Source organism: Dermacentor variabilis, chromosome 2, assembly GCF_050947875.1.
Source record: "Dermacentor variabilis isolate Ectoservices chromosome 2, ASM5094787v1, whole genome shotgun sequence".
NCBI classification, from domain to species: domain Eukaryota; kingdom Metazoa; phylum Arthropoda; class Arachnida; order Ixodida; family Ixodidae; genus Dermacentor; species Dermacentor variabilis.
In genome coordinates, this window is record NC_134569.1 from 75,762,576 (window position 1) to 75,787,464 (window position 24,889).

A 24,889-nucleotide genomic window follows, 5' to 3' on the forward strand; every position below is an offset into this window, starting at 1 on the left:
CACCAAAGATGGTATGGGGCAAGGACTAAGTGTACATGATGACCTGTTTGCATGAAAAGGTGGTGAAGCGGCAAACACAAGAACACACTTGAGATAGTATCAACTTGTTCTTATTTAATTTGTCCACCACAGTATACTGCTAGGAAAGTTGCACGGATATTTTACTTCAGAATTACTGATGGTGACTGCAGAAGCTGGGTGCCTGAAATTAACTTTTGGGACACCTTTGGGTGTAATTGATATGACAGTGTCCTGAAAATGCCAACGGTATGAATGTGCGCTAGCAATGACTGGACTTTCGTTACTGATTTTAACAGGGTGCTGATGGCATAATTAGACTTTCTTTAATGCTTTTGCATCAAAGTGAGTGACCACCATGAGATAAGATGTAAAGAAGAAAGAAGACAGAGGGTCAGTGATCACACAATTGATGTGGGGAAAAGAAAAGCAAATACAAATACATGTGTGGTGTTTAGCTGAGCAGCAGGGAAAAAAAAGAAAATTTTATTTGCCTTAGAGTCAACCTTCAATAGACTAAACATTCTCTAGTTATCCATCTATGCACCAACAATAATACAAGTTCCATTGCAGCTATTGACAGGAAGTTAGTGGCAGACCTAGCTGTGAAATGCCTTTGCATATATAGATATTACAACTTAAAAGGGCCCTGAAACACTTTTTGGACATAGTAAAAGAACACAGCTCCTCGTTGCAGAGGTTCCTGTGAACATGCAAGCCAAATATTATTGCACTGCAAGCAGCCAGGAATTCCTTCTCTTTAATTCAGCTAGGAATTTGCAATCTCGTTTCAAAAACGTTGAAAAATCTCTTGCTCTGTCTTTCGCAACATCGGCAGCAGCTACGTCGCAAGCAGCCAACCATGATCGCGGATTATGGGATCATGCGAACATTATCAGTAATACTATCATGGCTAATTTTGAGTGGAAAAAAATGAAAAGTGTATATGTCTGCAATCTCAAAAAGACCAAATATTCCAGTGTACAGACGACAGTCACGCATAGCAGTGTCTGCTGCACATGGCCTCAAGAGATTCCACTGGTTTACTGCATAGTGCAGATACTGTGGCTGCCCTGGGGCGCTGCGATGAGCCTGCTTACCGCCAGCCACTTATCCTGACTGATCTTTGTCTGTGACATAGTTCCAGGGGCATGGTGACACAAGGCAGCTGAGTGCCCCTCTCGCATTGAGAAAGCGATGTGCGCACCTTAACCAGAAGCAGAGTCATTAAAAAAAAATATGTCCAACATTTAGGCAGGGCCATGCCTCCCTTGCTCGTCCCTCTTGTGTAGCTTTCAGCATGCTAGTGGAAATGACAGGACCGAGAAAGCAATGCACTAGTGCAATAACTATCTCTAACTCCGCTTAAACTTGAAGGACTCAAAAATTTTTTAGGCAGGAGATTCATGAGCCAACATACTTTAATAGTGAGAACATTCTATGATGATTTAGAAAAGTGTTTCAAGCTTTTTTTAGGGTGGCAGATGATGTTATTGCTGCACATATACCAATGTAAGCCTTTTCTTTCTTTTAAGTGCAAAAATGCCGTTACACAAAAAAAAAAAGAAGTTTCCAGATGGCATGGTGGTTCAAGATCTGTGATGTTCTGCTGCTATCATGAGGTTATGCGTTCAATTCCTGGTAAAAATCACATTCTGATAGAAAACAATGATGGCTCTCCCGTAATCAAGAGTAGATGTAAGCATGAAATGGCTACCGGCAAAGCAGGTTGGTTGGAGATGATACTTGCCACAATTTTAAAATGGGTGTAGTGCACGTTCACAACGATACACCCCACAACACCACACTGCACCATGCCATACTGTGCACTGGTCCATATGGACGCAATAGTTTCCTGTCACAGACAGAACCTCATTGTAAGTCTTGTTTCGGTCAAACAGCCCTCCGCGGTGAGTCAGGCGCTACTGGCTTGGACGCTGCCAAACGCTACCGATGCTGCCAGCGTGACAGACATGCTGCGGACCTCACAGAATGCTGGAGTTGAAAAGAGCACAGGCAACTCTGTCTCAACACCAAAATGTGACAATCAAGTGCATAGTGCCCTGTATCTGCCTTTTGAATGTCGCTATGAACAAACGTTTGGAAGAACTCGGAAGCAATATTTTTTGTAACTTGTTTGGGAAGTAATAGCATATGTAATGCAGTCTTGACTGGTTGCCTGGATGATCTCATTTTGTTCTTGCAACTTCGATCAATCAATCAATCAATCAATCAATCAATCAATCAATCAATCAATCAATCAATCAATCAATCAATCAATCAATCAATCAATCAATCAATCAATCAATCAAAGCTTTATTTCAGTTAGCGCTACAGTGTGCAGTACAAACTGCGGGGTAAGGGAGAAAAAGCAGCCTATGCGGCTACTTGACGAAGCTCTCGAACCCATTTAACAACATTGATACTTGCGACAGGAGAAAAAGAAAAGAAAAAGTGGAGCAATATTAAAGTACAATATGCGTAATCAATGTGAAGTCTCTCGGACATTGTGAGTACAAGAGTTACGTAGATCTGTATACAATGATACATGAAACTTCAAATGCAATTATAACATGTAATGAATACTGGCGTATGGAATACACAGTACAAAAAAATATTTGAATTAATGTGAAACAGTGCAAAATTATAATAATAAAAGAAAAGTCAAATGCTCTGGAATATAAGGTCAACAAGAACGAAGTCACGAATGAGTCACGAATATCAGAAAATGATATATAGCCTAAATTATCATAGAATTCAGTGTTTAAGCATTTATACAATATGCACGTCAACACAGTGAAATCGTAGTTAGTTCTACATCGAGGTAAAGTATGAGTACGTTGTTTTCTAGTTTCATAAGGCGTAATATGTGGGGCGTGTTTTACTATGAGATTAAGGAAGGGATAACTTTTTGCTATATTTTTTTATAAAAACAGGAGACCCTGCATTCAAACAATTTATTTACACCGACAATTTTATATTTTAGGCGTAAGGGAAGCGTTGGGGCATCATATGAGGTATTGTCAATTATCCGGAGCAATTTTTTTCTGAAGAACAAATAATTTTTGAATATTCAAAACAGTGGTGTTACCCCAGACTAGAAAGCAGTAATTTAGGTATAGGCAAAAGAAAGCGTAGTATAAACTTAGCTTACTCTTGACGAGTAAACTGTACCTGTCGGGTGAAAAAACTCCAATAAATCTGGCAAGAGTAATGCAAGCTTTATTTATATGAGCGTCCCCTGCCATAGTAGTTGTAAAAACAGCACCAACATAATTAATATTACTACCACTTAAGACTAGAGGCGGTGGATTTGATATGTACTTGTTCTTCGGGTGAAAAGTCATTGCCTTTGTTCTACCTTGATTAATTTTTAGTGAATTGTACAAGGACCATTTTGCCATAATGAAAGAACCCGATTGGCAGTGTCAGTTAGCTTCAGAATGTTATTGGACGAAAAAAACAGGGATGTATAATCTGCATACATAATGAATTATGCCTTGTTAGTGATATTAACAATGTTGACATAAATATTAAACAGAGGTCCCAATAAACTGCCTTGCGGGACACCATTTTTCATTTACAGGAATTCAGACGAATAGTTCCCAATTACTACATACTGGAATTGAGAGTTTAAGTATGATTCAAATACATTAAGGGCGTCCCTGTACACCATAGTGTTCTAGTTTTGCGAAAAGATTATTGTGGTTGAGCATGTCAAACGCCTCGCTAAAGTCTATAAATATGTCTAATAAGGGTATAACTGCAAGTCGGCCTAGTTGGAACAGATTCATCTTAACACTTTTTGTGCGCAAACAAACAGGGACGAAGAATAGGGGCAACACAAGGACGAAGCGCTCGTCCTTGTGTTGCCCCTATTCTTCGTCCCTGTTTGTTTGCGTACAAAAAGTGTTAATAATAAGGGTAGTTGGGATTCACAGTTATTTAGTATATGTTCTTTTTGAACAACTAGTGCATGTTCCGTTAATCTATTTCGAGTAAAACCATACTGATGCCCGGATGTTCTCATTTGAGTAATTGGATAACGGCTCTGGTATTTGGCTTAAGGTCGCTTGAAAATTGCCAGCAACGGGCACTAAAAGCATTTCACACTAAAAAAAACATTGTGTGCGAAGCATTTATTTATTTATTTATTTATTATACCCTCAGGACCAAAGGCATTACAGAGGGCAGTGGGTAATATAGGTTACAAAGACAATACAATACAGTGAATTTTGTTAGAACATAATTTCAACATTCTCCAAAATAAACAAAGGTTGTTAGTGCATCGCGAAATCGTTCATTATCTTCAATGGCTGCAATATCGGGAGGGAAGCGGTCCCATTCGACAGATTTCTGGGGAAGGTAGGACTGAAAAAAAGCTTTAGTTTTGCATTTTTTCATGCCAACCTTGTGCCGATGATCAATGCAATGGGAGATGTATTCTAGTGGTGAGATAAAATAGTCGTGTAGCGTGACACGATGATGTACCTTGTGGAATAGAGTGGGGCGACTGATTTTCCGGTGAGATTTTAAAGGTGGGAGAGAAAGGTTAGTTTTCATGGCTGTGATACTTGCGGTGCGGTTGTCATTTGAAAAGATGAAGCAAACAGAGTTATTTTGTATAAGTTCAAGAGAAGATACAAGATTTTCATGCCCAGGGTCCCATATAGATGACGCATATTCAAGTTTAGGTCGTGTTAGTGATTTATAAAGTAGGAGTTTTAAAGAAGATGGGAGCAGCAGAGAAGTTGCGACGTAAATACCCTAACATACGATTAGCGTTATTAGTCACGTATTCAGTATGGGCATACCATGTTAAGTTTCGTGATATATGTATGCCTAGATATTTATATGATGTGACCGAATCAAGAAGAATGCCATTAAGACAATATTGTGCTCATGGCTAATATTATTTTTTTAGTCAAGGCTGAAAATTTTATTTTGGGGTATCCTTTCATTGGGTGTACATTGAATACATATTGGATGCAAAGAACATTAAGCAGTCAAAAATTCCTTCGCGGCCCTCTAAAATGGCATCTCTCATTAAAACGAAGAAACAAAGCATTTACAGAAATAAGATCACCTCATAAATATATAAAACCTGCCACATGCTTCAACACCATAAATGGTACCAAATGTACCCCAGGAATTCTTTTGCTTGTTTAGCTTGTATTGTACTTATGCCTAATATTTTTTTTAGTTGAGGCATAAAATTTTATTTTGGGGCTTCCTTTCATGATTAAAAATGTAAAATTTGCAGCCTTAACGAGCATCTTCAAGCATTTCATTAGGCAAAGATGAGAAGACATTCATGACACTAGTCCCACTTTTTTTTTTGACATTGCGATAGTGTAATGGAAATGGAAAGTAATGAAACATTAATGGTACTGCAAGACTGCTTTATTGACGTTACATGGTATGTACCTGTGCCAGCAAGACTGCACAAAAACAAGCCTCTTACCTGCACGCAGTCGCTTGAGAAGGGGAGTCTTGGTGTGGAAGACAAAACATTGGTCACTTTGGTACTTCAAATCATCCCACAATTCTTTAGCCCACTTGGGCACAGTATAGTTGTGGTATCTCTGAGGAATAACAAAACAGCACACATTTAGAAGGTACAGAAATACAGTCAGAGCTCGATAAAACAAGCATTGATATAACAAATTACTGGATATACAGTGAAGCAAATCTGCAACTTCTCGCCAATTTCGGCGTGTAACGAATAAATACTTTTTTTTAAATTTCAAAAGTACCAATAAGGACTCTCAGAAGACATTATATAAGGTTGGGGCTAATACAATACATCAGTATTACAACAATTAGTACACATACACTAATAAAAATCGTAACACTACTGTAATCAGTGCAGATTAATCATTAATAGAAAATAAAGAAAAACATGTTCACAAAGAAAAGTGTACTACAAGCATAACACAAAATAAAAAAAAGATACATGTGCACTGAATTCAAGTTACAATACATTATAAGTTAGTACAGAGCATATATATTATCAAGGATCACACAATGGAATAACCAGAAGAATAGGCAGAAACAGTAAATTATCACTAAAAAGGATTAAAATTAATTTTGGTGAATACGAATGGAGGAAAAAAAAAGGGAGAAAAATAAAAATAAATGTCAGTCCAGATGCTCAGTGTGCAGCAGCTCCTGGAACTTGCTTATGTTAGATTTAGGAGCGATGTGCGATGGCAGATTATTCAATAAACTATACTGCGTGGTGTAAATGAACTTGCAAAATGAGGGCACTGGTGATTGTGGCGTGGAAAAATGACTGCAGGAGACAAAGAAATCATCTTGAAGAATTGAATGACGGTAAAGATTGTGAGAAAATGAAAGACGTGCAATTTTGCAATGATTTGATAAGCTTGCTAACTGAGTTCAACTTCTCAGCGATGCGATGCTATAATGATGCGAGTAATCAGAAAATATAATACGCACAGCACAGCTCTGCAAGGATTCAATGTTATGAGTTAGGTATGACTGATCTGGTCCTAAATGATGGAATTATATTATATATTATATATTCAGATGAACAAGTGCAAGGTATGTAAGCTTATGTACCTGGAGTGGTTCATTCTTCAGAGTACATTACTAGGGCGAGCGAGCAGTTAGCTGAGGCAGCAGTAACATCGATGTGATAATTCCGAGTGATGACTGGCACCTTGGCCAGCTCTCATCATCGAGCTTCTAACCTTTTGGCTAAACCAGCTTCATGTGCTGCATCAATGTTCCCTGACCAATGAACCACATCCATTTGGAGCGGTCTGTCACAGTGTTGCACAATGTGCCAACTCGGAAAGCCGGTGTAACACACACATAGTACCATACATGCCCTTCTGCTGTGACCAAGCGCAGTTATGCGCCTGCTACTACAGGGATGAAATTATCACTGAAGAAACCAATCAACCAGTGCCTCATTCTACATATACCCTCCATCTCTCCACATTCCCTCTTCCTCTTAGCAGCCCAACCATAGAGAAAGAAATTCAGTAAGAGGGGACATTCGGCAAAAACTGGCAACAGGAAACACATCATGCCTAGTGTCAACTCCATCCATTAGTTGAAGCGAGCATCAGGAAAAAAGAATGTGAAATCAACTTACACACGTTTTATCTTTTTTTATTCTTTCGCGCTAAAACTAAAAAGTTTTGCGTGTAAATGAGCACATACTTCGCGACTCATTTTTCTTGCATCACGTAGCAACAAGCTAGCGGCACGCCAGACGTGCCACATGCATGCGACATTCGCCAGACATGCCCCCGAAGCGAGCGAGGCTGGCTGCGCATGTGAAGCTCGCCTGCTCAGTGACCTGTCTCTTTTTGATGTAGACCGTTTGTCGGGCTTCCAGCATTTTCTTGCGTTCCATCTGCATTTCGACACGGCACCGCTGCACTACTGGACTACAGCAAGGTGAGGAACTTCATGTGACAGTCGCGACGCACATTAAGCACTAAATGTGCTTGAAGTGCGTCGCGACTGTCAAATGCACAAAACTGAACAAATGCACAAAACAGAACCTATATAGTGACACAGTTATCGAAAAACAGCTCCGCCGTCCAGGCCTAGTTAATTTGAGTTAATTACTCATACTGGGAGATGTTTGGCACGCTTTTGGTGAGCCCAAGCATTATTATAACTTACTTCGGTAGCTTTTGGGCAAGCTCACTGTACCTGGCTTTGTGACGAAAAGCACCTCGGTCGTGTGACGCATTTTCGCGTGTACTCAATCTTACCGGAACACGTTTTGGCGCTTTCTCTGACCCCAGACATTATTGCAACTAATTTCGTTACTTTTTGGGGTACTTTTCAAGCACAGTGGCTGCGCTCGACGTAGTGGCGCAGTTAGTGAAAAGCAGCTCGGCTGTGTGCCACAGTTTAATTTCACGTGTACTGAATCTTACTGGGAGAAGTTCGTGATGCACTCTCTGACCGCAAAAATTATTGTAATTCATTTCGTAATTTTTTGGGATACCTTTGAGGCATGCTCGCCGCGCCTGGGGTTGTGAAGCTGTTAGCAAAAAAACAAGCCAGCTGTGGCGAGTTAGTTTTGCATGTACTGAACTTTAGTGGGACAAGTTCGTGACACTTTTTATGGCATTGCAACAATATATACCTTATTTCAGTACTTGCGCTTGTCGAAAACGCGGCCAGCGTTTGCCGAGAGTGATAACACGTGAGTGTGTTGCTTGCACCAGCAGTACGCGTAACAAATAATGCCGAGGAGCTCAAGAACTTGACATTTCTGTCTTCTGAGTGACTGAAAACAGGCTTCGCACCCACGAATCTGTTCTGAGTACGACTAGAAGGCATTCTGCGAGCGTGTAACATGGTCTGGCTGAGAGCTAGTGTTGTAGTCACCTCTGTGTACTTGGCGTATCATCGCGTCGACGGAGGCCAAGTCGTTTTCAAAACGCGCAGTCACCCGTGTATTTGTGCTCTTACACTGCAGGAAATAATGAAGGGAGGGATGCTTGAAAATCGGATGTTTTCTTCAGATTTTATGGCATTGCTTGGGAGGAGTCTATTTGCTACGAAATGTATGTAAAAGTGAATTTATCTGCAATGCCGCTCATTCAGCACTTACGCACGTTTCACCTCTACACGCAATATTTCTGTTACGTCAATATACCAAAATGATACATGCTTGTAATTGACTATTTTTAGATGATGGCATCCGGTGGAGCTTCGTACGGCAACAACTGCTGCTTACCTGGTGCCACAACTTTGGATGAATGCACAAGAAGCCCGGAATGAGCGTTTATATAGTGCAAAATAAACATTTCATCGTTTCAGAAGACGTCTTGCATTCTTTTATGAAATTGCACGTGACACAGATTCGGTGGAGGCTTGTAAAGAATGTTCGCCATCATTTTTACTAAATAATAAAACTATTCCGCGCCAAGGCCGCGCGTAATTCAGCAGAAGCGAAAAAAAAAAAATGACACGCCGATCAGCATAGCCGGCGTTGCCTGTACCAACTGGCGTTCAAAATGCATGCGCCCAAAACCGAAACCAGAAGGTGTTAATACCATCCACTTGGTGCGCAACAGTCAATTAGGCCACTGGGCTCTATGGGAGTGTCCGCTCTTGTTGAAATTTCTTTCTATATGGCTCGACCAACACGCTACAAAAATGCTCCCTGCTCCACAAAGAAAGTTTTGCTTTCATAGTAATGCCAGACTCCAGCATTTTGGCAGAATAGCATGTGCTGTGCTTGATAGAACAATTTTCAGTGGTGCATGCACTTGCGCATGTCACATATATTTAGCCAGAGTTGAGGATTAAATGATGGTGTTATGATCTCACACACTTGAACTGCCTTATACAGTGTGTCCCAGCTATCATGCATTGCGCTTTTAGAAAAGACTGGCCATTCTATGTGAAGATAACCAAGTGAATATTGTTTACAGTTGAGTATAGTACCTGCCAGTTATCTTTTTGATGTAATTAAATTTATTAATTAATATCAATTATCAAATTTTTAATTACTGCTCTGAATGGTGTGCTGTCAATGAAAAATATGGAGGAAACTTGAAGACACTTGAGATTGGCATGTTCTCAGCCAGGTACTGTTTGCCTGTTTACTTTTTCCGGCTGATAAGGAAGCCCACTAGAAATGAAAAATATTACGAGACTAAAAATGTCTGCCCGCATCAAGATGCAGCGATTGCAGACATGCTCCACAGGATTCAGCGAGCACAGTTTTTCCACAACGCACCAAACACCAGTTATCGGAACACCAAGGCGCCGTGCTGTGGCATGCGGGATGCACCAGATAAAGCACCAGCTCAGCCAGTAACTATTGCGGAGCTTGTTTGAGGGTGCTGTTTTTTTAAGCGAGCGGACGATTAGTCACCTGAAATTTTTGATTTTTTACGTGCTTTCTTTATCAGCCGGAAAACCTAAACGGGCAAAAAGTACCTGGTTTAAAACAAGCCAGCTTTAAGTTTCTTTCAATTTCCTACAAATTTTTCTTTGACAGCCCAGCCTTCAGAGCAGTAATTAAACAATTAGCTAATTGCAACTAAATTGAATGGCATCAGTAAGAATGACTACTGCCGGCTACTCTGCCTGACTGAACAATATGCACTTGGTTATCTTCACGTATAACGGCCTGTCCTTTTTAAAGAATGCAATGCATGATAGCTGGGACACCCTTTATAGTCTGCCACATGCTGAAGAAAATTAAAGCAAAATTTGGCTCTTACCTCAATCAGAAGAGCGTCGTATACGTACCCAGCATCATTCCAGTCTGCAATAATGCTGCCAGTTTTTTCAGTTAGTGTTTCATAAAGTTTCTGAAAAAGCGTATAAGATTATAATCAATGTTTCTATGGCTGTGTGGTAGCACAAAAATTCTGAAAACAAAACAGTAATATGTTAAGCGCATGGAAAACTTTCTGTTGCAATGAAGGCAAAGCTATACAGACAAAGTGTGCATCAGTAAGAGCACCCCTGAAGAAAGGCTCCATTCTCAACCCTGTGAGTTAAATCTCAGGAAGAGGAGACAAGCATCTTATTTACAACAGCAAAATAAGACAAAGTGGATCACTCAGAGTTAATTTTAACCTATTTTTCTGCTTTTATCTTCTGCAATTGGACAAATACGAAACTGTCACATGTGGAAGCTATGCTGATTTAGTATCTGCTCCAAGAAAACAAATGCACTGTCAGACGATGCCAGAATACTTGGTGCAGTAACACACGTACAATGGCTTCGCCCCTGTAGTTTTTCCTTCACTGCCACGGAAAGTTGCCCATGAATATAATGCCGCAGTGTAAGTTATGCAGGTCAGCCAATTGCCAATCCATTTGCTCTGTTCTCTCAATGATGCTGCAAACTTGCTCACCCACAGCATGTGCAGCCCACTGCTGCGCTCTCTGCCTCTGCTACTCATCCTCCCCACAAGTGGCCTTCACTAGTGCTTCTGCCCTCCTCTTTTCTAGGCTGTTAACACAAATACAGCCTGCCACATGGCTTCAAAATTGGACATTAGACGACCAGCTTGAAAAGAGCTGCTTACGTGGCCGAAGGGCGCCACGTAAACAGACAAGCAGACGAGAAAAAAGCATGAAGGTTCGTGTTAGTCTGATTGCAAAAGCACTTTGTGCATTGCCGATTTGTATGAGAAGTGCTGTAAACATAAATTGATTGCTTTCATTTGATACCGACTTGTCTAGAGCAGTGGTCATGCTATGCAGTTGTCGTGGTACACCATCATTTCAGTTGTGGTTCAAGTCTTTGGCTGGTGCACAATGATTTTCTCCTGTTTTCTTGAACTTAAAGATGGTTTCTCATCACACATGTAATGGTTTTAGATTGTTGATGATGAGAATATGTAGTGTTTTATGGTGCAAGGGCCAATCATGGCCAAGGAGTGCCAAGCAATGTTGTAATGCAGTCAATGATGCAATTAATTACAAATGGCATCGTGGTTGGCTATAACAATGTAACGTGGCTGTATAAGGGCCTAAAAAACAGTAGTAAAATAAATATATATCTATTAAAATACAGTTGAATCTCACAATAATGAAATCAGCGGGGAACGCGAAAGAATTCGCTTTTGCGAGAATTTCGTTGTTGCGAAAACAGACAGCACAGATAGGTAATGCATCGCAGAACAAGAATTTACTGTCAAAACTCCATTAGCCTACTTTGGCAAGCTTCGCTCAAGGATATAGAACCGCATTGCTGACAGTACGAAGTGCGCTGCATGTGTCAACCAGCAGTGGCAGTACTGCCATGGCGCAGTATTTCTCAGTCAATTGCTTTCAGAGATGCGATCACCTTTGCAAGATTTTGCATAACTTGGCACCAGATGCAGAGAAACAGCGCATGCATCAGCATTTCTCCAGCGCACGTTGTTGCCCGTAGGTGCCGATGCGTATGGTAATGAGCGCAAAAGTGATCGTATCTCGTGTACCTGAAGACAAACGATCAAGATAACGGCCCTTTCGCGCAAATCTACGTCTGGCGCCAAATCCGTACGCGATACCTGTCAGGCGGCACCAAAACCAACGTTCTTGAAGCAAAGGATGTGTATTCCCAGATGATTCTTCAATCATGGCCCGATGCGTGACACTCCATATGCTGCGACCGCCAGCTCAAGTACCGTAAACAACTCCATGTCGGTGGGACGTGGATTTCCTCGTTTTTGCAGCATTTTTCCCCCTAAAGTGCACATTACGCAGTGCACTGCCACGATCTGTGATTTTTGTTCAAAACGCACATTCATTTTGCATTCAGTTTCATCTCATGTGATTGGCCTAGGTCTCGCTGAGTCATCAGCAGCGGGAAACGCAAACTGAAGGCGCGTTTCGAACAACAATCTACAATCTTGTCTAGTAGGCGTGCAAAAGCCATCATCACATGTCGGTAGCAACATACGTGCCGCTTCAAACGGGCGATCAACAAACAAGATGGCGGCTAGGCCATGTTTCTAGCACACTAATCGCTTCCGACGCTTGGTTGTTTTTGTGAACAAAAATGGCGGCTTCCATACAAGTGTAATGTGGTGGTATTTTAAGCAATTTTAGTGCAAAACAATCGCATATGTGTGCACATTTTGGAGCCTGCTAGCCTTACACGAGTAGGTAATAGCGGAGTTACGTTCTGGCAAATTTCGTTGATGCGGGATTGAAGTACAGCGACTTTTCGTTGCCGGGAGGTATGAAATGCATTGAATCCTATGGGCATTCGCCGGGGATACAAAAATGTTTCGTTGTTGCGGGATTTCGTTACCAAAAGTTTTGAATATAGTCACAATGACTTGTCAGATGTGCTATGAATCTAAAAGATATGCTTTGATGGAATGAGATACTAAAATATACACCGTAAATGCCAATAGCACTATTGCCTCAATGAGGCCATTAAATGCAAGGGCCTGTAGGCACATGCTCTACAATATGTTACTATCGCAGCAGCAGCTCCTGGCAAGATACTGTGCTACGAAATTCTTGGGCCTATACCTTTCTATAAACTCACATCTTGCAGAAAGTTAAAAACTGATTTTCTGTCAAAAAACGGGTCAGCACCAAGCAGTAGGCTAGAGGGAAGTGTTTTTCCTTTCAGCTTCCATTTCTCTACACTCCAGCAAGACATGCAGGACAGTTAGTGTCTCACCACATCTACAGCAAATGCGAGGTTCACTATTGGTCAATAGATAAGAGTGTGTGCCATATATATGACCTATCCTAAAGCGCAGAAAAGGACCTCAATTCACGGTATTTTTGTTACTGGTGGCAAATTTCCTAACTGTGGCTTGATTAAATGAAGTTTACTGGAGGTATTAGTGTCCCACTTCTGTTGCCAATGCCTTCGAAGTTTTTTGTGCAAGAATGGCTTTAGCTGTGGGGCTGGGATACTTACGGAAGAGTTACCAGCGTTCATGGCAATAGATGTGGCAATTTTGTCTGCAAGCATGTTGCCCTCAATGCCTCTGTGCCCAAGTACCCAACATACTACGACGTGCTGATTAGATGTATATGCTGTGCACAGGAGTGAATATAGCTCATTGAGTACAGGATTGTTGTGTTTCTCGAGTGACAGAGATATTATGGCACTAAGAGAGTCTGTGAATATAATAGCCTTTTGCAGTTTTGTTTTCCTGATATGTTTAATAGCTGTCAGTACAGCATATGCCTCAGCAGTGAATATGCTTGTTTCTGGGTGCAGGACATTAACGTTCTGAAAATGATGGGCTGATGGCTGAAATACGAAATGCTGGCATGAGACTTTGAGGCATCTGTGCAAAATTCTTGGCAAAAGTACTTAGACTTAAGTTCAAGAAAGTGCCTTTGAATGTGTACCTGGGGAGCGTTCTTTGTTATTTCAACAAATGAAGTATCACACTCAACAAGCTACCATTGCCATGGCGGACATAGCTTGACAGGAGCCATTAGAGGGTTTTCAAGAAGTGGAACATCCAATTCTTGACTAAGTTTCTGCACACGGTGAGAAGGGTTCTTTAACTGCTGGTTGACTATTAAATAAAGTTTCAGATGTCATGTTGCTTACACTTACGTAAGAGAAATGTTCGTGGTTTGCATTTACCTTCAGAAAGTACATAAAACTTCAGCACGACCTCTGAAGATGAAGTGCCCACTCGTTAGCTTCAACATAGAGACTCTCTACGGGACTTGTCCTGAAGGCACTGGTCGCCAGGCAGATACCTTGGTGATGGACAGGATCCAGCATCTTCAATGCGCTAGGAGTAGCTGATTGATAAACTATGGCCCTGTAATCTAAGCATGTTCGAATGAGGCTCTTGTAAAGGTTCAGGATGCGCTTTCTATCACTACCCCAAGTTGTGAACGGGAAGGAAGGGGGCTAATCAAGGGGCCCGATTTTTATTAATCATATCCTAAGAAGCCAACAAACAGACACCAAGGAAAACACAGGAGAAATTACTTGGACTTACTAATTCAATTAAAGAAATTATAAATTAATGGAATTGAAAATGGATGAAGAAACAACTTGCCGCAGATGGGGAATGATCCCACATCTTCACATTATGTGTGCGATGCTCTACCAATTTAGCTACTGCGGCGCTGTGTTCCCATCCACTTTCTTAGGTATTTATGAGGGTTGGGTCGATGGGCCCCCTTTCAGTGACGGAAAAGCAGCGCTGGCTGCTATCGCCAAGGGGGCGGGTGGTACAGCCACGGCCACATTGTTAAAGGGTCACTAAAGGCAAATAATAAGTCGATGTGGACTGTTAAAATACCATTCCAGAAACCTCTCGGCGCTTGTTTCGTGCCAAGAAATGACTTAGTTAACGAGAAAACTGCGCCTGAAAAGTGCACATACCTGTAGTGCCATTCAAATCGATCGGCCCCAATAGGGGAGTGGTGACGTTGCATACAGCTAAATAAACCTTTAGTGCCATTAGTGAGTAAAACAGTGCCCGACAGATGGCGCTACGGTTTTCTGCGCAAAATGTAAACGCATGGCCACTGAGAAACCGAGCCAAGGCGAAGTGTTGGATTCGCTGCTGCAGCAGCTCTTGGTCAAGTGGCGTGGACAGTCCTGGAACCTCGTGACATTACATAGTCATGGTATTTCCAGCTGCTTGCAGCTTGTGCGAGTTTCACAAGCCAGCAAAACCAATGCAGTACTGCACAATAACAAAACTACTGAAATGCGAAAGTGCGGGCAGCGCAGAGTGGAGAAAACGAAACCTTTCAACCGCCCACGTTGTTGTCAAAGGTAACCATCATCGAGCACTTTTCTTTTCTAAAAGTCAAATAGAAATGGACAAGTAGCATTTCTTTTTTGTCTTATTATGCTATACTGTGATGTCTTTATTACGAGTGGTTGACATAATTATAATGGGGACTGCCTTCATCATCGGGCTAGTACTCGAATGTCCTGGTGGAATCCCCAATCATGTCCTGCATTTACCTCAATTTCTCAGCTACTAAATCTCTGTTTGCAATAATATTGACACCTTAGATGTTCTTCAGCACTGATATATAATTTTAGCTTGACTTAATATTTGCCTTAGTGTTTCTTTAAGCTCATTCACTGGTAGATTAGCAGAGCCATGAACTGTTTTGTTTTCGGACGACGGTGCAGGTATACCAATGAATGAATGTGTGTTGATTAGTGGTGCAAGGGCCAGGTATGGTCAAAGAGCGCCATGCCAGTGCTAGTGACTTCGCAGCAAAGTGATGAGTTCTATGAAGTTGATTTGACGTGGCTGTAAAGGGGCCTAAAATAGCCATAAAGTGTATAAAATCTTTGTGTAATAAGATTATGGTGATGACTAATGACGTGCACTATGAGCCTTAAAGTGCACTGCGAAAAAATTATACGATGTGTGAAATATGTCAGTTGGAAAAATTGGCTAGGGCACTGCTGCCTCATCAGAGCCCTTGAAACACAAGGGCCTGGAGGCATGTGCTATACAATATTATGATCGTAGTGGCATCCTTTGAAGGGAGGAAGCACTACGAATGTATGGGGCTAATAGCATGTAAGACAACATCTTTCAGCAAACCTTGGACTGTGTTGGTATTAAAGAACGGTTCTGGACCAAGAAACATTACAGGATGAAGAGAAATGCGCTGCCAGCATGCTAGGGAAAAATGTCTCGCTCAGATTCGGCTTCCAGACACTCCAGGAGGACGTGAAAGATGGTCAGCCTCTCCTTGTATTGTAAGAGTTGGGGTCGGACATGCAATAAGGGGTAGCTGGCCCATGCTGTCGTCCGACTCATCCACGCTAAGCACGTTGTTGAAGGGAGGAGCTTGCTCTCATCGAAAACTAGGAGTACAGGATTTATTTACAATATCTACATGAAGACAGGAGATACATTTCATCAGTCTAGTATGACTGGAAAGGAAGCAACCCAAGCAGTCGAAAACGGCTGCTTAAAAACCATCTGTCCTCCCTAGATCCCTAAGTAAGGGAAAACTGCCGTTCAATCTGCGTCCAATGGGAGCGTCCAAAGTCGTCGTAGTCTTAGTCAACCAGCCTTTAAGGGGCAGGGTTCACACACTCACTTCCGCACTTTGGTTTCACTGAACACACCGAGCGGAGAGGGTCCTCGTAGAGAGAGGTTGGTACGCTTGACCCAAGATGGCACCTCTTGATTCTAGAGCTGACTCTGCAGTTAGCCGCTGTGTCTGTCAATCGACTGTGACGATTTCTGGGGTCCGCGAGAAAGCACCGCAAAACACCCTTTTCCAGGAGATCTCTTGCTCCAAGTAAACCGTGAAGGCGACAGCAAACCAACTAACAATACTCGGTCCGCCAAATGTGGCTAGCCTTGCTGATGCCGTTGGGCTGTCCAAAGGAGGTGCATTGTTGGCTTTACAAAGCGACTCATCGCAGCGGGCTGGGAAAGGTTCGAAGGACACTACCCCCGCAGGCCGATCGTAACAGCTCCTCTATGCCCCGGAAAATCTCGACTGGCCAATGCTGATAACCGCTGGGCAGGAAGAGAATAGCTGGAGGCAAGGGGGGGATGACTTGGCTTGACACTGCCCCAAAACATCTAACAATGACAGGCAACTGCATAGCAAAGCCCACAACATGGCTCTGCGCAAAGATGACGTATCTTGGATCTCACTTTGGACCCGCCAGGCTTCAAAGGCAACATAAGTGCAGAAACAACAGATGCTGCATTTCACTATGCCAATTATTGATGGAATTTCATGCTGACAAATTCAGAAATCATGGATGGAGCCCTACTAAATGAGAGGGGATCTTCTTGGCTTAACAAAATTAACAATAACAAGAAAATGTAGTCGGGATCCCTCAACGCAGAATTCAAATTAACCTGCTCAAACCATTTGCATTGCTATGCAAATTTCTCTTCTTATATCTAAAGGAGAAGTTGTACTGTTGTGAACAGACGCATTCCTTCTCTGAAAGAATGTACCTGTTCACTTACAGTTAGTTTATGGCTCGCATAGAGGATAGGATGTTCCTCATTATCGTCGCCGACCTGACTAAGTACCACGCCCATACCCCTGCCACTTGAGCCGCACTGAACTATGAATTCCTTTGTGTAGTCTGGTGCGCGAAGCACAGGATGAGAAACCAATAGCGCTTTCACACCTTCGAAAGCATTCTCCTTGTCCTTATTCCAGTGCACACTACTCTGTGCTCCCTTTCGGAGGGCGTCCGCCATTTGCGAGTAATTCGGAATGTACCGTTGATAGTACCCAACGAGTCCCAAAAATGAACGAATGTCTGTTTTTGTGCGCGGCTGTGAAAAATCTCCAATTGTAGCTATTTTCAGCTTGGTCGGCCGTCTCCTGCCCTGGCCGACAACATGGCCCAGATAAGTAACTTGCGAACAGCCAAACATACACTTTTCTGCCTTCATCGTTAAGCATGCTTCCCTCAACCGTGAGAACACCTGTTTGAAGTGCGATATACGTGCTGTTTCCAGCTGTCGAGAAATTGCTACATCATCAAGATATGGCAAGGCCAACTCCTGCAAATCTTTTAGGACAATATGCATTAATTTAGAGAAGCTAAATGGCATGTTCTTCACCCCGAAGCCGAGGGCGAGAGGGTGAAAAGTGCCTACAAGTGAAATAAATGGGGCGTAGCGGCTGGCACTTTCTGAAAGAGGAACTTGCCAGTATCACTGAACGAGCTCTATAGTTGTAATGTATTTAGCAGCGCTAACTATATCATTTCTTTCCTCAATGTTGTGTATCGGGTACAGCTGATGCCTAGTGATGGCATTTAACTTCCTGTAGTCAACACATGGACAACGGTCCTTATTAGGGGTTTCTACAAGTATTAGTGGTGACGTGTAGTCACTCTCGGTGGGCTCAATAACTCCCGATTCTAGCATGCACTGTATCTCTGCCTCCATAATTTCTCTCTGTCGTGGAGACACCCTGTAAGGCTTTGATCTTACAGGTCCGGTTGATGTCAGTTCTATTTCATGCGTTAATAGTTCGGTTCTACCTGGCCGATCGCTGAATCTATCGAGATATTCCTCTAACAGACCTCTTAGCTCATCTAGCTGCTCGGGTCTAAGAGCGTGTGAGCTTACCGAATGTTTTACCACTTCTTCCAGGCCGATTTCAGAGTTGGTGGTCGCCTCATACTCATTAAACTCAGTACTAGTGTCATCCTGCTCCTTGATGGTAAAGTTAACGACTCCACCCGCTCTACGTACGGCTTCATCAAATTGCAGTGGTATATCCTCACCTCCTTCCTGCAACCGGGCACTTTCAGAGCATAGTTAGTATCTGAAAGTTGGTGCAACACTTTAATGGGTCCATCCCAGTGAATTTCAAGCTTGTTCTTTCTTGCAGATTTGAGGATCATTACCTGGTCTCCGGCGTTAAACGTACGAAGTCTCGTGTGATAAAGAATGTGCAGCTAAGCATGCCTCCCTGGGATACAGCAGTTTCTTGTATAGAACATCGCAACAATATGATGCCAATTTTCAGGGGGAAGATACGATTCGACAAATAGCCTTCTATTATGTTTAGCATATTTCCATGGATGCCCATTCCCCACAAGTCTTGCAAGATTCTGTAATGCCACGTTGTGTCATACACCTTCTCCATATCGAGGAATATTGATAGGAAAAACTGTTTATGTAGAAATGCATTGCGAATGTATCCTTCAACGCGCACAAGATGATCAGTTGTGAACTGCCCTTCTCTGAAGCCACACTGATAGGGATCAAGCATATTGTTGAGTTCAAGAAAATGTATGTGTCTACAATTAATCATTTTTCAAAAAGCTTACACAGGCAACTTGTAAGAGCTATCGGGCGATAACTTGCCACCAAAGAAGGGCCTTTACCCTGCTTCAAAACAGGCACCACAATCACTTCTTTCCATGTGTATGGAAGGTATCCAGCAGCCCAAATAGTGTTGAAAAGTACAAGCAGTGTAACTTGTGTGTCAGTGTGTAAGCTTTTGATCATGTCATACATGACTCTGTCAGGTCCCGGTGCAGAGCTATTGCATGCTATCAAGGCAGCTCTCAACTCGGCAATACTGAAAGGTCAGTTATATGATTCGTTCTGTTTGCATTTATGTACGAATGGCTTAAATTTTTCTATTTGTTTATATTTAAGGAAGGATTGAGAATAATGAATTGAGCTCGACACACGCTCAAAGTGCTCCCCAAGGGAGTGCCTGGTCTTGCAAGGTATGCCCTTGGTCGTTCACCAGAGGCAACTGATGGATTTGTTGCCTTTTCAGTTTTTTTAAGCCATTCCACACTTTTGCCTCCCGCGTGTATGAATTAATACCCGAGAGGAACATCGCCCAGCTTTCTCTCTCTGCCTGACGTCGCGTCCGTCTTCCCTATGATTTAACTTCTTTTAAATCGAATTAGATTGTCGGAATTTAGCGATTTGCGCAGTATGCCCCATGCCTTATTCTGCCTCTTTCGTGCCTCCCTACAGTTTTCGTTTCATTAAGGAACATGTCTTGTAAGTGAAACACCATTCATTTGCAGGATGACCTTTTCGGCTGCATCAATAATAAAAGTGGTAAAATGTACGACAGCACCATCTATATTAAAATCGTTTATCAAATCTTGTGGTACATAAGTAGACTCATTAGAAAGCACCTAGGTAACCAATGCTAATTTCCAGTGAGGGATATGGGGAGGATTTTCATGCAGAGTTATCCGATTTAAAGTTACAGCAAAGCGGTCACTCCCATAAAGTTTTTTGATGATGTTCCATTCCAAGTGAGGCAGAAGAGAAGAAGAGCCAATTGCTAGATCTATCGATGAATAATTGTTATGTTGGACACTGTAACAGGTCGGCTCCATCTTTTTAAAGAGGCAAGCACTAGAGTTCAGAATAAAACTTTCAATTAATCGAACTCTCGCATTGCGAGTTTCCCGACATTGTGTTATGGGCATAAAAATATTCCAAGAGTATGTATGGGTCCGGAAGCTAATCAACGAGGTTATAGAAATTGCTTTTTCTAGGATGATAGGTAGGGGGTATAGATATAGAACATACAGTGACCAGTTTATTAAAAAGGATTGCTCAAACTGACACTGCCTCAAGGGGCATCTGAAGGGCGGCCTGTTGACAAGCTACAGACTTGTTGGCAACTATTGCTACACCGCTGGAGGCGTTAGCCTCATCATGGTCTTTTTGGAAGATGGTGCAATTGCGAAGAAAGTTGGTGTTTTTAGGTTTCAGATGTGTCTCTTGAACACACAGCAACTTTGGGCTATGTTTGTAAAGGAGTTCTCTAATATCGTCAAGGTTATGAAGAAGTCCTCTAACATTCCATTGTAATATTTGTGACTTCATCATAATAAATGCTTCTTGCGCTGCATGTTTGAGAGAGGAAGATTAGCTCATGGGCACTTTCCAGGCGCCGTGACGGGAGTTTGGTCTTTTTTTGAGCAATCGCGAGATTCTCACCCCTCCTTAGGCGCTGGCGGCGCCACCTGGCTGGTTGTTGTATCCATTACCTTTTTTGAGGCACTGGACATGCACTCCTGCGAGCGCTGCATTTGGCTTTTAAAGGCCTTGTCTTGGCAGATGAGACCTTTGAGGCTACCAACCCAGAGGTTGATGGTCCCTTCCGCTGGGGTGCTGGGGCAGCACAGCAGCGTTAGCTCCAGCTGCCGGAAGGTGGGGGGGGGGGGGTCACTGCCACTGGGGGCCGTTGTGGTGCTGCCCCCAGACACGCCACTTCGGCAAAGCTGTTCTTTGGCAGGTAGGATACCAGCCTGTGTGCTTGTTTGAATGAAATATTCTCTCTTACTTTTATCGTCACAATTTTTTTTTTCCCAGGATGGGCATGACTGTGAGTATGCGGCGTGCTCCCCATCAGTTTACACAGTGGAGAAAGTTCTCGCAAGATTCAGAGATGTGTTCATAGATACTGGATTTCGCACAAATTTGGTGGCCTTGGCAGCCCTGTGAACTGCGGTCGAAATGCTAGCATTTAAAACGTTGGGAGGGAATTTGGCACGTGTGGTCTTACGTGAAGCTTGATGTACTTCGCCTCGATGGACTCGGGCAGGACACTTGAGCCGAAGGTGAGTATCGGGCGCTTAGTCTCGATTTCTTTGCCATCCCGCCTCATCTTAATTCTTCTGACATTGATAATATGCTGCTCACTGAAGTGCTCCAAGAGTTCAGACTCAGTCAGCTCAAACAAATCATCATCCGAGACAATGCTGCGGGTGGTGTTCATAGTACAGTGCAGGTTACTGTTACTTGGTTCTCCCCAAATGATACCAGTTTCAGCAGATTGCTTCTGAGCATGGAGCTGGAGGGCGATCAGGGAGTTTAGATAGATGGATTTGGATAGATGGATAGATGGAGATATATTTACGCATAGGGTTTACGCATAGATGGGGTTTTCGGCAGCGATGCTGGTGGCGCCGTCTGGCTGGTTGTATCCATCGCCTTTCGTGAGGCACTGGGCATGTGCTCTTGCGAGCGCTGCATTTGGCGTAAAGGCCTCGTTTTGGCAGATGAGACCTTTGAGGCTACCAACCCAGATGTTGATGGTCCCTTTCGCTGGGGCACTGGGGCAGTGCAGCAGCGTTAGCTCCAGCTGCCGGAAGGAAGGCGGGGGGGGGGGGGGGGGGGTCACTGCCACCGGGGGCAGTGACCACCCACCATGGAGCCCATCAGGGAGACATGACAGAAGTTCCTGCAAGGAAAGCCCTGCCAACACCAGCTATACATCGCTGCAATAACCAAATACAGCATAACCAAGACTGGCTAGGCACACAAGGTTAACCCTTGCCGCTGGGAAATTCGGAAGTGAGAAGTGAAGAGAGGACAGGAAAGATGACAAGGCAAGAGAGAAAGATGAAGGTCGGAGAGGAGGACAGGAAAAGGCAACTGCCGATTTCCTTCAGGTGGGCCAGACTGTAGATGCCGTCTATGTGAAGCAGAGGCCAAAGAGGTGTGTTGGTTCTGCTGGGGTACCTTAAAAGTCCGAACAGCCGGCATCGGCTCAACCTTGAGGATCCCCCTTTCCCCAGACACGGCTAAGCCACGCATGGCTACACGAGGGAGGGTCCAATCCTCATATGCTTGGGTATGTGGTGTCGCAATGCACCAAACAGCTGCTGATGCAGACGCCCCTGCGGTACGGGTATACCTGCGGGGTGCAGGTATACCAATACTTGTCTTTTCAAATAATCATTGTGCCATGATATCCAGTGCAAAAATCTAGCAAGAGCCTAGATATCCCCAATGGTTTGTTTGCTACTAATAGTGCAAATAGCTATGGAGTGAATATAGTGAGCTTCATGTGAATAGTTTGTGTGGATTGGAATTCACCAGCTTACTTCGTAAATGCATTCAAATTCATTTAGCAGTTGTCGAGTGAGAAAATATGCCCAGGATGATCGTGGCAAGCAAACATCGACATGTGAGCAACTGCAGCACGAGATGAAGCAGCAGACAAAAGATTAATGCACACTGATATGGGACAAGCAACATACAGCACAAGCGTCTGCAGTGGGAGCTAAAGCTGACAGCTGACGCTGCTACTGTGGCTGGTGACACAGCAGTGAAGGAAACTTGCCAAATATAGCAGCTGGCACAGAGTAACGCCGAGTTTCGCCATCTGTACAACAAGTGGTGACACCGCGTCAAAAGGGAACACTTATAAGATCAGTTTGTTAATGAGTGACAGGGCTAAACACATGCGACGGAAAAGGCATGAAGGTCCATATGAAGAAGACGCCACTGCCGGCCGATGAAACGAAATTGGGAGCATTTATTAAACAGATAGAAAAAAGAAAGGAACTGGGACACATGATGCATGAAGCGTGAATGAAGAGGAAGAAAAAAGGCAAAGGCTACTGTGTGGGGGATTGCTGAAAAGTATTTGGAACAGGACAGACGTATCTCCAACTATGCTCTGAAAACAGGAAAGAGCCGCTTCTGGGATCCAAATCAGAGATGGGACAACATGGAGATGGCTGGCAGAGGATCCATATCCTGAGCCTCGGCTACATTGCTGTGGCATCACTCACAGGCCGAGTCCAGCCCCACGCATCTATCACCGGCCACTGCCTACTGCCACGAAGGCAATCGCCTGGCCACATCAGTGGCACAACGCCCGAATGGCCAGGAATGCATCCTGAGTCTTGTCTCGGCAAAGAACCACAAACCCACCACTTACAATGGAATTCAATGCCTGCGCTGCGTCAGAACCATGCAGGCTAACGTCTTACGCCACACTGGGCTCACGTTCGAGACTACTGGCGATGGTTAGAACTTTCGATTTCTAGTGGCTACTTGTTACTCACTTAGTCGAATTGAAGAACAGTACATAGTTAAGGTCTAGTTTGCTCTATGGCTACAGCTGGTTCTGGTAGTTTTTCACGAGCGTATAGAATTTATGGTGTGTGAGATTACTTTGTTGTTCGGTTTCCTTGGTTAGAATTGTTTCCTAAGAAATAATGGTTTCCAATATGTTTGCACCGTGTCCTTGTCTCTTTCTGGAATGGCCAAATTTGTCACACTCTCCTGTATATATTAATCCATGGTGCCATCTCACTTCAATTACACCACAATGAGATAGAGTTCTCCTGCATTTCCAGGCTGCTGAGAAAACACGCACCCTCAACTTAATATGTTAGTGAGAAATAGCTAGCACTTGTTCACTTAGCCACTGTGGTAAACAAACACCCGCATAGAGAAGGCACGGCAAAAATAACACAGTGTAAACATCAAGCATAACTGTTTTACAAGCTTTAGAGAAGAGATGCAGATGCCTCGTAGGCTGCACATAAAGCCTTTGATACTGTGAAGAAGTACACTTAAGCAGCAGAAGAAGCACGCTCTCAGCAGTGCTCAAGATGACATGTAAAAAGCAGTGCCTAAGCTTAAGGTTATTTCACGAAACATTTCACAACCAATACAAATTCCTAATGCAGAGCAAACACTCTTCTTGAACTATGTGAGAGTACAAACCAAACTGCAGCAGTCTAGAGGGCAAAGCCTACCATAATTAAAGTGTGAACACATGTCAATTATAACACAAACTCTACAAGAAGCACACATTTTGGTGACACAGGTGACAGTCGACGAGTGCTAGAAATTACAGCTAATAATTAGTTAGATCAACTTTTAGTTTGGTTATCAGCAAACCACCTGCAGTTAAACGTCAATAAAACAAAATATGTGGTTTTTAAGCCTAGAAATAGGCCTGATGACTGTGCTTTTTGTGTAAAGTTCAATAGTTGTGTAATCGAGCGGACTTCAGCTTTTAAATTTTTAGGTGTGCTTTTTGATGAGAACCTGAGTTTTACACCTCATGTAACGAAGATTCATTCTAGCATTTGTAGGTCAATAGGCATATTGTGTAAAATTAGATACCTTGTTCCTACTTGGTTGAAACGCCGTCTGTATTA

General features: G+C 43.0%; 1 protein-coding gene across 1 annotated transcript in view; it reads right to left on the reverse strand.

Moving 5' to 3' along the window:
- Nucleotides 1-24,889, reverse strand: part of LOC142572112 (prostatic acid phosphatase-like) — a 46,556-nt gene that overhangs the window by 11,179 nt on the left and 10,488 nt on the right. Inside the window, exons 6-7 of the mRNA XM_075680981.1 lie at nucleotides 10,251-10,340; nucleotides 5,483-5,603 (exon numbers count right to left, since the gene is read on the reverse strand). Of these exons, the coding sequence (XP_075537096.1) occupies nucleotides 5,483-5,603; nucleotides 10,251-10,340 (211 nt within the window). The remainder of the gene's footprint in view (nucleotides 1-5,482; nucleotides 5,604-10,250; nucleotides 10,341-24,889) is intronic.